The sequence below is a fragment of the Pelmatolapia mariae genome, linkage group LG8 (assembly GCF_036321145.2).
Source record: "Pelmatolapia mariae isolate MD_Pm_ZW linkage group LG8, Pm_UMD_F_2, whole genome shotgun sequence".
Classification (NCBI taxonomy): domain Eukaryota; kingdom Metazoa; phylum Chordata; class Actinopteri; order Cichliformes; family Cichlidae; genus Pelmatolapia; species Pelmatolapia mariae.
The window spans coordinates 1628083-1642500 of record NC_086234.1 but is presented as its reverse complement, the minus strand read 5'-3'; the positions used below and the strand labels follow the sequence as shown (position 1 = coordinate 1642500).

At 47.6% G+C, this 14418-nt stretch overlaps 1 protein-coding gene across 1 annotated transcript in view; it reads left to right on the top strand.

Moving 5' to 3' along the window:
* The window catches only part of ankfn1a (ankyrin repeat and fibronectin type III domain containing 1a), a gene marked incomplete at its 3' end in the record, with an annotated part of 66314 nt that overhangs the window by 27841 nt on the left and 24055 nt on the right, over positions 1 to 14418 (top strand). Inside the window, exons 4-5 of the mRNA XM_063482265.1 lie at positions 3715 to 3913; positions 8431 to 8641. Of these exons, the coding sequence (XP_063338335.1) occupies positions 3734 to 3913; positions 8431 to 8641 (391 nt within the window). The remainder of the gene's footprint in view (positions 1 to 3714; positions 3914 to 8430; positions 8642 to 14418) is intronic.

Here is a 14418-nt window from a genome sequence, read left to right as displayed (position 1 = left end):
CTCCATGACCTTTAAAAACACGCTCAGTGACGACCTCTCTGGTTTCTGTTAGTGTCACGGTTGTTTAAAGAGTGGACTCAGGCGCGGAGCTCAGAAATAAAGAGTGCGTTTATTTACAGTGCAGCAAGGTGACAACAGTTCAAATGTGCAACAATGGTAATAGTGCGTCCTTCCTTCCGTGTAAGCCCGTGCGTGGTAGTGAGTGCCCGTCTCTCCTCCAAGTGCTTCCTTAGTGTCCGTGAATCCTCCGTCAATCCCTGGGTGAACACACACACGACAGCAAAATGAGTACGTAACTCAGACAATACTTCAATCACGCTAGCGGCTCGAAAACACTACCAGGCTTAGTGCAATACTCCAGCGCTGTCTGTCGCTCAGCCACACCATTAAGTAGCCCTGCTGAAGATGGTAGTTGATTGGCAGCAGCTGGTGGATTGATTGCAGGTGTGGCAGCTCCGGGCGACAGCACTTCCGGGTCGGAGGTAGCCTGTTGCTAGGTTACCTCCAAACACATGACAGCGGAGTCGGAGGGGAAGACAGGACGATAGGAGAGACACACATACACACGCACACAAATATGCACACTGGCAGGTCGACCGGTCAGGGCACCGTCAGATCCTGACAGTTAGTCTGCTGGGTGGATACTGGATACCAGTCACAGCAGATGGCCCCGCCCCTCCCTGAGCCTGGTTCTGCCGGAGGTTTCTTCCTGTTGAAAGGGAGTTTTTCCTTCCCACTGTCGCCAAAGTGCTTACTCATAGGGGGTCATATGATTGTTGTCTGTATGTATTATTGTAGGGTCTACCTTACAATATAAAGCACCTTGAGGCGACTGTGGTTGTGATTTTGCGCTATATAAATAAATTGAATTGAATTGTATCCACAGAAATCCTGTGTGGGGTTTAAATGCTCATTGTGTCATGTTTTTTTGAACAGCTGCTTTCAGCACATTACTTTACTGTAAGCAGCTAATTTCAGCTGCACATTCACATGTTGTTCCTGACTTAACCCCAAAGGAGATTTGTATCTTCTCCTGGTGTTGAAGCAGCTCCACGTCACACTACGCTGTCACTCGTTCTGTTAGTAATACATAACTAAAGTGAGTCTCCCCCCTACAGGTGGTATGAAGGGGGAGACCAGAACAGGCTGTAAATGTGTGAGTCTGCTTTAGTTACTGTTTGCACCTGAGTGAGAAATAGTACCAGACCAACCTGTCCACAGGAGAACATGGTGACACTGGGTTTGTTAGGATGGGCGCTTCTCTTGTACTGGTTTGTAATGATTTCTGTGCTTCCCACATCCTGATGAAAGTTCCCGCTCTAAATGCCGTCACACTGAATCGTGTTAAATACGTGATGTTTGCCTCTGTTTTCCCTCCAAAGCCGTTTGAAAGCCCCACAGTTTAGCGTTCAGCTCGTCATGTTTTAGAGGTTTTAAAATGAGATGTATTTTTTAATCCAGTCTCCCTTCCTTTGTGTTGGAGGCTGCAGGATTAAATCATGAGTCATTTTGCTAACAGCAGGTTTTTATGGCGAATTCATTAGCGGACTGATTACCTGCTATTCTAAACGACCGTCCTCGCCATCCTGCGAGCAAATTAAGCTCTGGTTTCAAATTCGATACAGAGCCGTCGAAGCCCATTTTCCCTCTGATGTGATGATTGTGACACACACGGCGCGGAGTAAGTGAGCCAATCAGCCACAGCGTGGCGGCTCTGCGAGGTCTTACTGGACTGAGGCCACGATGGTTGGGCAAAGCGGCAGTTTTCATTGGGTGCCAGCCGGGGGCGCCTCGCTGCACGTGTGCCTCCTGCGGCCGTGAAGAAGAAGAGTCAGGCAGTAATAAGAGAAAAGCTTGTGACGAGGCGACGCTGAGCTTAAATATGCATCGAGCAGCGGACAGAGCGAGCCGACGTCACAGAATTATTCTCATTATGATGATAACGACTGGAAAAGTGTTGCAGCAAACATCTGTCTGCAGCTGGAGGCGTCACATCATGCAGCTCTGTCAGACTCATGCACATGGGCTGGTTGTGAGTGGAGGTGTTACTTTTTGCTTCATCTTTTACATCATTTACTATCCAGCCACTTCATTAGGTACACCTGCTCAAACAAATATCTAATCAGCCAATCACAAGTCAGCATCAGACTCTGAATCAGGGACCCTGAACGCAGCACGACTGGGATTTTCCCACCAACCACCTCTGAGTCTACAAAGAAAAGTTCCAGGGAGCAGCAGCACGGTCAGAGGTCAGAGGTCACTCCTGTCAGTGAGACCAGGAAGCTGAGGCAGCGATTCACACAGACTCACAAACCCGGACACCGGAAGGTGGAGAAACACTTCCTGGTCCGATGAGTGTCGGCTGGTCGAGATTGGTAGCACGGATCCATCCTGCCTGTGTCAGCGGTTGCTGCTGACCACGTCCGTCGACCACAGTGCACCGTCTTCGGCAGGAGCTCATCTCAGACTGCTTTATAGAACATGACGACGAGTCCGCTGCCCTCAGACGGCCTCCACAGTCATGGGTCCAACAGGGCAGCTCTGGGAGGTGGAGGAATGGGACTGTCCTCACGGATGCAGCCGACAAATCTGCAGCTGATGTCGCGATGATGTCACGATGATGTCATGTAACCGTGGACCAAAAAGAATGTTTCCAGTACTGTGTTGAATCTGTGAGTTAAAGCAGCTCTGAATATGTTTCCTATTTAAAAAAATGTTGTTGTTTTTTTGCGTGCAGAGAGCAAAGTGATGCAAAAGAAAAAAAGGCAAAACCACAGACGGGTGTGAAACGCCGAGTTTCTGGGCCTGAGCTGAGCGTGCTGCTCCAACCCTGACAGGACTCAACATGTTTCTCGTGCTCTTTTCTGACTTTCACTTGTTCCATTGAGGCTGAGCAGCGAGAGCAGTTGTCGGGTTTTTCCTTCTTTAGTTCCCTGCAGGAAACGTTTGACAGTCTCCTCGTTTCAGTGACATGTTGAACTTATCCCGGCGTAATGCGGAGAGCGAGCGAGGGCTGGAGGCGACGGGAAGCCGTTTAGCTGCCTGATCAAAAACTGAATGGATTTTTTTGACAATGCGACGGCTGAAGGGCTTTCAAGCAGAGCGGGAGCACTGACAGGTTGAAAAGCCACTTTATACATGCTGCAGCCTTTTATAAAGGCTGAATATTAATAAGCGCAATCTTTAATTGAGTTTGACTCTTTATGTGCTTCCTGATCAGCTCCACGACGAGCTCGCACAAACTTCAGCTCCTCCTGGCTCAATTGTGGGAAATAGAATTTGACAGTTTTCTGGTCAAAGATGGAGATTCGAGTAACAGACAGTTATTTTAATTAATTTAATCATGTTTTAGACTTAATGGAAGAGTCTGTGGATTATTTTCACCTGAGATAAACAAACGTGTTTACTGCCTCGACTTTTGGCGCGTGCTGTAAAACTGTGGACGTCCTCAGAGGTTCTGATTGGTGGTTTTGGCAGCTGCTTTAGAATCTAGTCTGTCAGCATTACTGATGTAAAGGATCCTCCAGTGACTGTGATGGTAACGGGTCCAAAGTAAGCAGTGGTTGCTCAGCATAACTCTGGTTCTATGAGGATGTATAATGTCAAAGCTCATCGTGTAATTAATATTTGATGACACACTTATGTGATCCCTATTTGTCTGTATCCGATGCTTTATCCCAACAGCTAACGTCAATCTTTGCATTTCCATCCCAGCAGACGCCTCCCGGGTGTTATGACGCAGCAGATGCAGAACCTACAGTTGTCCCAGACCAGGAAGTGCCCCGGCGGGCCGGCCTCCCCCAATGCCGCCAAGCGCCTCTACAGGAACCTGTCGGAGAAGCTGCGAGGAAGCACCTCCTCCTTCGAAGACGCCTACTTCTTTGGCAAGACGGATCGGCTCCGTAAAGCCTCGGTGAGTTCAGGCGCGCCTCGGTCACTGCATCACTTTACTGAGTCATCACGGCAGGTTTGTTTTAACTGCAGCACAGACGCTGGATATGAATCCTGCGGGGTTTGAACACAAAGAGCCGGATGAGGCCGATGTTACTCTGACAGTCCATCGCTCAAAAATCCATTTAAGCTAATGCGTCCTCTTAGTCAGCCTCCAGCTTTCATTTGTGTCCTAATTAGCAGAAACTCATTCAGTCTTCATCAACACTGCAAACAGGAAGTCTCTTGACGTCTTGGGATTAGTGTGAAACTATCCTGTCACCACATCGCTGAGTCTGTTTGCAGACGTGCTTTACGCTCACACAGCAACAAGCTTCACATTTCAGCAGCTGGAAACTGTTTTCTGAATAAAAACACTAACATACGGCACAAAAACATGAATAAAGGTGTTTTAATAATCATTACAATGTGTTTACACATAGCACAGGCGTCACTGCGCTGCTACAGTAACACAGAGAGCGTGCAGGGACTGATGTTCAGGTATTCGCTCAGATCGAGTCTTTAAAAAACTGTATCCTGATCATGAAGCTGTGATAAACTCTCTACATGTTCATGTGATGCTTTTTTCCTGTACGAATGTTGCCGTGGCGATGGCTGGCCTGACGAGGGGAAACCCCGTCTCTGGCAGAAGGATCGATAAACGCGCTTCGCTAATTCTGTTACCGGCGATGTCGTCAGAGCCTCTGCTCTCAACTGTCGCGTCTTTAATCTGATCTCAGACCAGCATCGTAAAGACAGACTGTTCGTCACTCCACGGCTGCAGAGTTCGGTGAACTGAGAACGTGGAGTCACATGCCTTGCTCGAGGACACTGTGGACGCTGTCTTTGGTTTGTAGCAGCACGCCATCTTTTCTCAGGCTCGTCTCTGTCTGCTGCCATCGTCGCCGCCTTCCTGCTGCCCTGCGAAACATTTGGTTGCTGCGACTCATCGTGTGTGACAAGTGTTACAGGTCATGTTGCACACGCGTGTGTGTGTGTGTGTGTGTGTGTGTGTGTGTGTGTGTGTGTGTGTGTGTGTGTGTGTGTGTGTGTGTGTGTGTGTGTGTAAAGCTTTCCAGAAGTCTCTCTGCCAGCCTGCTGACATTTACAAACCAGCCGCAGCAGCAGACATGAAACAAAGAGGCAGACGGGGGAGGAAACAAAAGCCTCCGAGTACAGCGAGTACGAGTCGATCTGCAGAACTCTGCTCACGTTTAGGCTCAGAGTCCAAATCTCCACCATCCAAAGGTCCCCGCGTTCATTCTGCAGGAGCCCAAACTCACAAAGACCTGCAGCAGATGGACCACAGATATAGAGAGGGAGACAAGTCCACAAAACACAGACCAGGGTCAGGTTCTCCAAAACAAAGATAATAACCAACCCCAACAAAGTCCAAAAACTGTCCAATGGGGGTCCAGTGTCCACAGAACAGCTGTGGCGAGTTCTCAAGGACGTCCCAAATCTGAGCTGTAAATTAGTATCAGCTAAACCAGTCGAGATAGTAAACCATCCCAAACAAGTTCAAAACCATCTCTGGTGTAAACACAACACCAGGTTCAGAGTAACAAGTAGAAACAGTCCGAATCCAGGATGATGGAAGCTCGTTCCCAAACTGTTCCACAACGGTTTAAAACCAACTCCAGTGGAAAGAGCTGTGCGAGGTCTTCGGGATGCACCTGAAACTGTCTTTAGTTCTTAGAAGTTAAACCTCTGCCACCGATTGTTCAGAGTCGTTCGGCAGCAGGAAAGCAAACCTTCAGGACTACATGAAGACACCGAGACACTTTCAGTCCACAGAACAAGTGTTTCACGATTGTGAGCTAGTTTAAAACCACAGCCACAGACCATTGATCTTAATCCTAAAGATACTGACACGGACTGTGACTCGTCCACCAGGCGAGTGTCCAGTGTCCACAGAACAACAAGTTCCTAACGCTACTCCAAGAAACACATCCAAACCCAGTCACAGGTGACTCTGAATCTAATCCAGTCAAAGAGAGGTGGAAACATCACTAACAGAACTGAAGTGAGCCCAAACCAACACTGGTGACGTCAAAACCTCAAAGCTGTTTCTAAATCCAGAAGCCTCCAAAAAGATCTCCCAGAGAAACCAGTCAAACCAGTCCAAGACAGGTGCTAAATCAGCCCAAGCTGGTCCTTAATCAGCGTTGATCCAACTTTAAACCAGTTAACGAGGGCCCACGTCGCGTCTGATGGTCTGCAGCTCCACCTGCACCACCCGGCTCTGTGTTCTGTTAAAGGCTTTGTGGTTTCAGGAGGCGTAGCTCAGCACGGCGCCGTCCTCAGTGATAACAGCCACGCAGCGGCCTGCAGGATGTGTTTCTCTGTTCACACGCTTTGTGATAAACCTGAAAGCAGCCGCCACGCTGTGGACGGTCGCTGTCAGCCTGACAAAGAACAAATTCAAATGTTTCCATATCCGCTCGCTGCCGTCACATCTACAGAGACGACCGAAGGAAACAGAGGAGGCGTTTCCAGCCTGAGCAGAGAAACACTTTGTTCCCGTTTCATCAGCTTCCTCCTCGCTGCTTCTTTACTCCGTGAGGAGGAAACATTCAAAAAGTCGTCTCGTTTCCAACACTCGGGTTTTATATGTGGTCTCTCTTTCATTCAGGTTAGAACTGAAACATCGAGAAACGTAGTACAAATACACTGAATACAAGTATAAGTTTGGTGTATGTTGGAGTTGCCACAATTATAAATAGATTACTGTGTAATTACAATACATTAGTGTAACTATAGTATAATTAGTGTAATGTAAACTGTAGTGATAATAAATGAAAAGCACATAAATAAACATTAATTATAAATATTGTATTTACATTATTTGTAATTAAATACAGTGAAATATTCTGTTTATATAAATATTATTATTACTTATTACATTTTTATAATTACATTGTGACATTAATAAATTAGTTTAATACAGTTTATAATGAATTAGTTTAACTTTAGTTAAACATGAGAGCATGAGGGTGGGTTTGTAATTTCACTGTAGTTACATTGTAACTGACATACACTGTAGTGTAATTACACTGCAGTATGATGAGTGTAATATGACGATGTGATTATAATATATATCAAATACAGTATATTTATAATAATAATTACAGGAATGTTTAACTATAAAACCCATAAATAAGTAAAGTGTCATTTTAATATTCTGGTGTGATCATTTTAAATTACAGTGCATTTATAAATGAACTGACTAATTATAAATATTGCTGTGTATTCTTTATGTCTACCAGTCTTATAATAAAATAAAGTGTGATTACTGTTGAGTACAAAGAATAAAGTATAAGTATGTAAAATTCTAAAGTATTTAAAGTAAAGTTGAAGTTTGGTCAGTAAAGAAATATTTTTCCCTGAATAATAAAATTCTTCTTTTGCTGTTTACAAAAAATTATATTAAAATAATAAGAAAATAATAGAGTCCAGTGTAATTAAAGTATGATAATAATAAATGATAACTGCTCTATTCTAGTTTCTGCTGGTCAGTTTTCGACAGCTCGTCAGATCCAGACTTTGTTTTTAATCGCTGGTCTCATCCTGTCACCGATGATCCGTCAGAGTGGACCGTCGTCTCTGTCTCAGGTCGCCACGGTTACACTGGCTGTTTGTGAGCTCAGTGAAAACAGGCGGCTCGTTTCAGAGACACTGAGCCGACGCTCGAGCGAGTCATCAGACTCAGAATCAGCAGATTAAAGAGTGAAAGTGACTCAAATCATCTCATCTAAACGTCCACGTCAGCAAAAAGGTCGTTTTCAGCTGCTTCCTCTTTGAATAAACAGCAAACTGATCATACTGAGTGTCATGTGACCTGAGCTCACCGGCCTTTGACCTTCTCACCGACAGACTCACAGTTACACACACACACAGTGTCTCTCAAACGTGGAGAGATCAGGAATCCTGAGGACGGCTCGTCTCACTGACGAAACTCCTGCACGCCTGTTCCCATGGGAACCACATGATCGTGCACACATGTCATACGCGTCCGTTTCACGCGGTGATGTCCCCGCGGCGCCTGAAAAGGATGCTGCACGTGAGGTCTGAGGGGGATGAAGCAGCGAGGTGGGAGATGTACAGCTCCGTCTCCGAAGGACGATCAAACAGCGGCGTTTTTTAAACTCATCACACGTGGAAACTGAGAAATGTTGTGTTCTTTAAAGATGTCTGCTCTGATTCAAACAGCTGCTGGAACATCTGGCGGCTAACGAGGCTGCTTAATGACATGATTGGTGTAAAGCGAGCGCCCAGAGAGCTCGGTGTTTCAGACACTGCGCTCATGAACCATCAGCACAGGAAGCTCAGACTGTGGATCAGGAAACGCCGCCGTTCGATGGTCTGCTGGTTGTTGTTTAGCTTCCTGTTGTTTTGCTTGTTTTGGCTCCAGGTTTGTATGATCTTCACGTTTGGTTTGTGTCATAAAGTCACGTGACCACGTGTCCAGACTGGTAAAATGCTGGTTCTCGCTTTCAGACGATGCAGGGCAGCGACTGCATCTTCGAGGCGGTGGAGCAGCAGGACCTGGACGCCGTGCAGATCCTTCTGTACCAGTTTTCGGCCGAGGAGCTGGACCTGAACACCCCCAACAGCCAGGGCCTGACGCCGCTCGACATCGCCATCATGACCAACAACACGCCCATCGCCAAGCTGCTGCTGAAAGCCGGCGGCAAGGAGAGCCCGCACTGTAAGTACGCCACATCAGGCAGGTTCGGCCCTGAAGCCCGCCTGCAGCACACACAGCGTCCGAGTGTTGGTCTTTAAACGTGTCAGACTTCATGTTGTAAATGTGTGTCAGAACCACCTGAAACTAAATCCGTCCCGCCAGGCCGTCACTTGTGATTCGAAAGGCTGAAAGTGTGTCGAGTGCTGTGCTTCATCTGTGCGAGCACTCCAAGCCTGCAGCCAATTACAGCTCCACGAGCCGCGAGACTCCTCGGTCTTACCTCCGCGTCTTTATCAGCTGTCACGTCTGATGGTGTGTGCCCGCCTGACCTTTCAGTCCGACAGACAGAAACCTCATTTACAGGCGAGCCGTCAGAGCCGACGTCCCGTCAGCGCGGCTTGTCAGGAGGTCGCTCGGGTCAGATGTGGGCGTTTTGGGTTTTCATGGCGTGTGAGGCAGAAAACAGACGTTTGTGCCACTAAAATAGTCGAGACCTGAAGCACGCCCTCCTGCAGCGGCGTTCACTCAACAACTCAGACGTGAAATGAAAAAAACCAACAGAGGCTTTCAGAGGACTGACGGAGTGTCGGTCGCTCTTTTCCTGGTGAAACACTTCCAGAAACTCTTCGCAAAAAGAAATCTTTTATGCATAAACAGAAAATACAGAAGAAACGTCTCCGAGCGGCTCAGACTGACTGAGCAGGAGAGACAGCTCCATCGTGCTGCTGATCCAAGTGTTTTTACTGTTAGCAGCCTGTGGCACCATCAGTAATCACTGCTGATTGGTTAATAACTGATTTGTAAACCAGCTGCTGGCCGACGTGTCGTTGGGTTTTTCTGTGGTTCAGAGCGCTGGGATCAGTGATTAAGCTTTAATGAAACCACAGCGACCTTTAGCAGCGCGCTACATAAAACATGATGGTTACAGTTCTCAGGAGCTGCAGGGTCGACAACAACCTGCAGGTGTGAAGAACATCCCAGCTCTGAGTCACTGCTCTCACTCTGCAGCTGCTAAAATGTGCAGCTCAAGCATTTAATGTTTTAATGTGAGCACACTGGCCGGTCCACTTAGTTATGCTGAGCAGCAGCAGCGGCGGCAGCGGTGGTGGTGGTGGTGGTAAGCGTGCATACAGACACAAAACAGTGTGAATTTAACGCTGCGCAGACAGATTTCAGTCTCACTTTATTTCTCGTTCAGTGAACGATCGTAATAAGAGAAACCGTTTCATTAGACAGATTTAGTCCCCGACACTAACGGCTGTCAGAGTTACAGCTTCCTATTAAAACGCTCCGATAAGCAGAACACAAACCTGTAAATGTGACATTTTCAGTGTCTGTGATGAACACAGCACAAGGCCAGCTCTCTGATTCTTCCAAAACACTTAAAGTACTCTCTGAGATCACTTCAGCGTGCACGCACCATCAGTCCTGTCCACCTTAAATAAACCAGAGTGCTTTGTGGTGACTGACAGGCTCGACAGGCTGACTGCCAGCACGAAAACAATGAAACTGATTTACAGACGGCAAAATTACAGAGCAGCTGGAGGTGAGAGCAGTTTGAAACCAGGCTGAACTGAGCTGTTTGTTGCAGCATTTCAGACGCAGCCTGTGGAATAATCACGATAATAATAATAGCAGGTTACAGTGATGAAGCCTTTCAGGAGACCCGAGGACGCTTTACAAGCACGAGAACAGAGAGTGACGGTGGCAGTGAGTGCAGAGGAGGCAGAAATAACACCGGAGGTCGGTTTTAAGATGTTCTTTTAGAGTGGTGATGGAAGAGGCTTTTACTCTGAAGGACCTCAGGAACTCGGTCTCTACACATTTAACCTGCAGGTTTTCTAATGGCCAGCAGAGGGCGACACCTCTGATTAGGAATCAGGAAACAGTTTCCTGGCAGGTTCGTGGTCTCAGTCGCTGGCTCAGAACTCGCTGAAGGAAACAGGAAGTTCATTTGGGTCCTCGCTGTCGTCCCAGTTTTAAAACACTCTGCTCGGTTGATGATGTCAGACAGGAAGCTTCTGTTCCCAAACACACAACGGTTCAGTGGAGGTGAGACCGACCAATAGGACGGCAAAGACAGGACGAGGGTCCTCACAAAGATGGCTCATGTTGTAGTCTCCTGTACCTGAGCCTCTTTAGGCCTGTTTCACCCCTCCACACACACACACACACACACACACACTTACACACACACACACACACACACACACACACACACCAGTCCCCCTGTTCTCCTCCTTCAGCCCTGCAAAGACAGGTGGTCCTTACCTTCGTAGCCCACCAGCCCCCCCGTGTTTGGCGGCGAGCTAACAGTGGCCCCTTCACAGCGAGCCGCCCTGCTGTGCGACGCCCCGCTGAACAGCTTTAACGAGGTCTGTCGTTTAATGGTTTAACTTTTCCAACGATGCATGTAACGGCGGGGCAATTACAGCTAAGTGATTTATTGTGCCGTGGGGCGGCGGGGCCGTGAAAGCTCTCCAAACAGCGGGCGGACTCCGGCCGCCGCACGATCCCTGTAAACAAACGCAGAGCAAACACGCCGCTGCTTTCACTCCAGGAGCCGGCTGCTCGCTGTTTATGTCATTCCTCAAGTGCCAAGTAAATCAGTCAGCCCGCTGTGTGTGTCTGTGTGTGTGTCTGTGTGTGTGTGTGAGTGTCTGTGTGTCTGTGTGTGTGTGTCTGTGTCTGTGTGTGTGTGTCTGTGTGTCTGTGTGTGTCTGTGTGTGTGTCTGTGTGTGTGTGTGTGTGTCTGTGTGTGTGAGTGTGTGAGTGTCTGTGTGTGTGTGTGTGTCTGTGTGAGTGTGTGTGTGTCTGTGTGTGTCTGTGTGTGTGTCTGTGTGTGTGTGTGTGTCTGTGTGTGAGTGTCTGTGTGTGTGTGTGTGTGTGTGTGTGTGTGTGTGAGTGTGTGTCTGTGTGTGTGAGTGTCTGTGTGTCTGTGTGTGTGAGTGTGTGTGTGTGTGAGTGTCTGTGTGTGTGTGTGTGTGTGTGTGTGTGTGTGTGTGTGTGTGTGTGAGTGTCTGTGTGTGTGTGTGTGTGTGTGTGTGTGTGTGTGAGTGTCTGTGTGTGTGTGTGTGTGTGTGTGTGTGTGTGAGTGTCTGTGTGTGTGTGTGTGTGTGTGTGTGTGTGTGTGTGTGAGTGTGTGTCTGTGTGTGTGAGTGTCTGTGTGTCTGTGTGTCTGTGTGTGTGAGTGTGTGTGTGTGTGAGTGTCTGTGTGTGTGTGAGTGTGTGTGTGTGTGAGTGTCTGTGTGTGTGTGTCTGTGTGTGTGTGTGTGTGTGTGTGTGTGTGTGTGTGTGTGTGTGTGTGAGTGTCTGTGTGTGTGTGTGTGTGTGTGTGTGTGTGTGTGAGTGTGTGTCTGTGTGTGTGAGTGTCTGTGTGTCTGTGTGTGTGTGTGTGTGTGTGTGTGTGTGTGTGTGTGTGTGTGAGTGTGTGTCTGTGTGTGTGAGTGTCTGTGTGTCTGTGTGTGTGAGTGTGTGTCTGTGTGAGTGTCTGTGTGTGTGTGTCTGTGTGAGTGTCTGTGTGTGTGTGTGTGTCCTCCTGAGGATACCTCCTGAAGCTCCTCGCGGCCCCTGTGGGGGTTGCATGCCTTATGTTGGGACCCTGCCGTCACACACAGTGTCTCTGTGTCGAACACACTGACCTCTTAATTTACAGCCTTCTCAGTTATCAGCCGTCAGCAGCTCTGACAGGCTGAGCCGAGCGGGAAATTAGGAATCCTGGATCCTGATGTGGCGGCTGCTGTTTGCAAAGTATGGAGCTCTGTCCAGTGATGGCGCCCGTATAATCTGTTCAAGCTTCTGCGTGTCATTAGTACTGTTTGACTCTCAGAACGAATCAGCAGAACAAGTAGTGACGTAACGATAAAAGCTGAAGATAAGAGCACCAAGCGAGCGTTACTCACTTCAGTGTTTGAAAGAGCTCACAGCATCTCTTCATTAAAGCAGATCAGATATCACAGCAGCTCCCTCCATCCATCGTACCTCTGCAGAGAAGTGCTCTGATTAGCATAGAATAGAATAGAATAGAATAGCTTTTTATTGTCACTGTTACAAGAACAATCAAAGGCAGTTTGGCATCTCTCCATGTGTGTGAAGTACACAATAGTGTAAGTATTTACACAATAACAGACAAATTTACATTTACACAAGAAAGATATGTACAAGTTATACATACACCTGCAAACATACACGCACATACATACATATATGTGTATATATACATATATGCATCCATACATACACACACATATTTCCACATACACGCTTACATCTATATACATACACATACATGCAATCTAACTAGCAGCTGCATTGAGAGGTGCAGTGTGGTCAGTGATGTTGCACATTGAGTGGGGGGGTGCTGTTGGAACTGTACTGAATAATGTTATAATAAATACAGTTTAAAGAGGTAGGGGTGTTGGTTGCATTGAAGTATAAACAGAAATACGATTTATAAATAAGGTGTAATGTCCATGAATGTTGGCAGCGCAGTTATCCTCCAATCAGGGTGGAGGTAGGGCATGTTTGACAGCCTGTGGGTAAAAACTTCTGTTGAGTCTGTTTGTCTTCGTCCTGATGGACTTCTAATGTTTACCAGAGGGAGGAAAAGTGAGTGTCCAGGGTGTGAGGGGTCTTTGATGATGATGCTGGCTTTCTGCTGAAGTCTGCCAGTATAGATGTCTCTGAGGGGGGTTAGTGAAGTGCCGATTGCCCGCTCTGCTGCCCTCACCACCCGCTGCAGTTTCCTCTTGTCCTCCGCGGTGCAGCAGTTGGACCAGAGTGTGTAACAGTAAGTCAGAAGGCTCTCGATGGTGGAGCGGTAGAAGTTTACTAGCAGTCTTTGGGGTAATTGGGCCTGACGTAGTTTCCTGAGAAAGTACAGCCTTTGTTGTGCTTTCCCTACCTGGTGGGAGATGTTTGTGGACCAGGTAAGGTCGGCCGAGATGTGGACTCCGAGGAACTTAAAGCTTTCTACCCTTTCTACCTCCTCCACCAATGTAGAGGGTAGCGTGCTCAGATCGCCTTGTTCTTATGAAGGCGAGTACCATCTCCTTGGTCTTGGCTGTGTTCAGATGCAGGTTGTTGTCGTCACACCATTGCTTCAGATGCTGAACCTCCTCTCTGTAGCTGAATCATCGTTGTTGTCCATCAGTCCTATGACAGTGGTGTCATCAGCAAATTTTATAATGGTGTTACTGGTGTGGATTGATGAACAGCCATGGGTGAAAAGTGAGCATAAGAGGGGACTGAGGACACACCCCTGTGGGACACCTACATTCAGAATGAGGGTGGAGGAGGTGTGCTCTCCCATTCTGACGTTCTGGGGTCTGTTGCTCAGGAAGTCCTGTATCCAGCTGCACAGTGAGCTGCTGAGTCATGAGTTGCTTAGTTTATTAACCAGTTTGTGGGGTTGAACTGTATTGAAGGCAGAGCTGGTCCACAAACAGCATTCTCACACAGGTGTTACTGCTGTCCAGGTGTGCGAGGGCTGTGTGAAGAGCTGTTAGTATGGCGTCCTCTGTCGACCTGTTTGCCCTGTATGCAAACTGGTATGGATCGAGGTCTGCAGGGATGGCAGCTTTAATGTGCGACATGATGAGCTGCTCAAAACATTTGGTAATTATGGGTGTTAAAGCAACTGGACGATAGTCATTCAAGCAGCTCACTGTGTTCTTCTTGGGCACTGGAACAATGGTGGCTGACTTAAGGCAGGATGGTACGACAGACTGTAGCAGTGAGAGGTTGAAGATGGTGGTGAAAACCTCTCATATATTTACAGGAACAGAGTCCAGGGAACA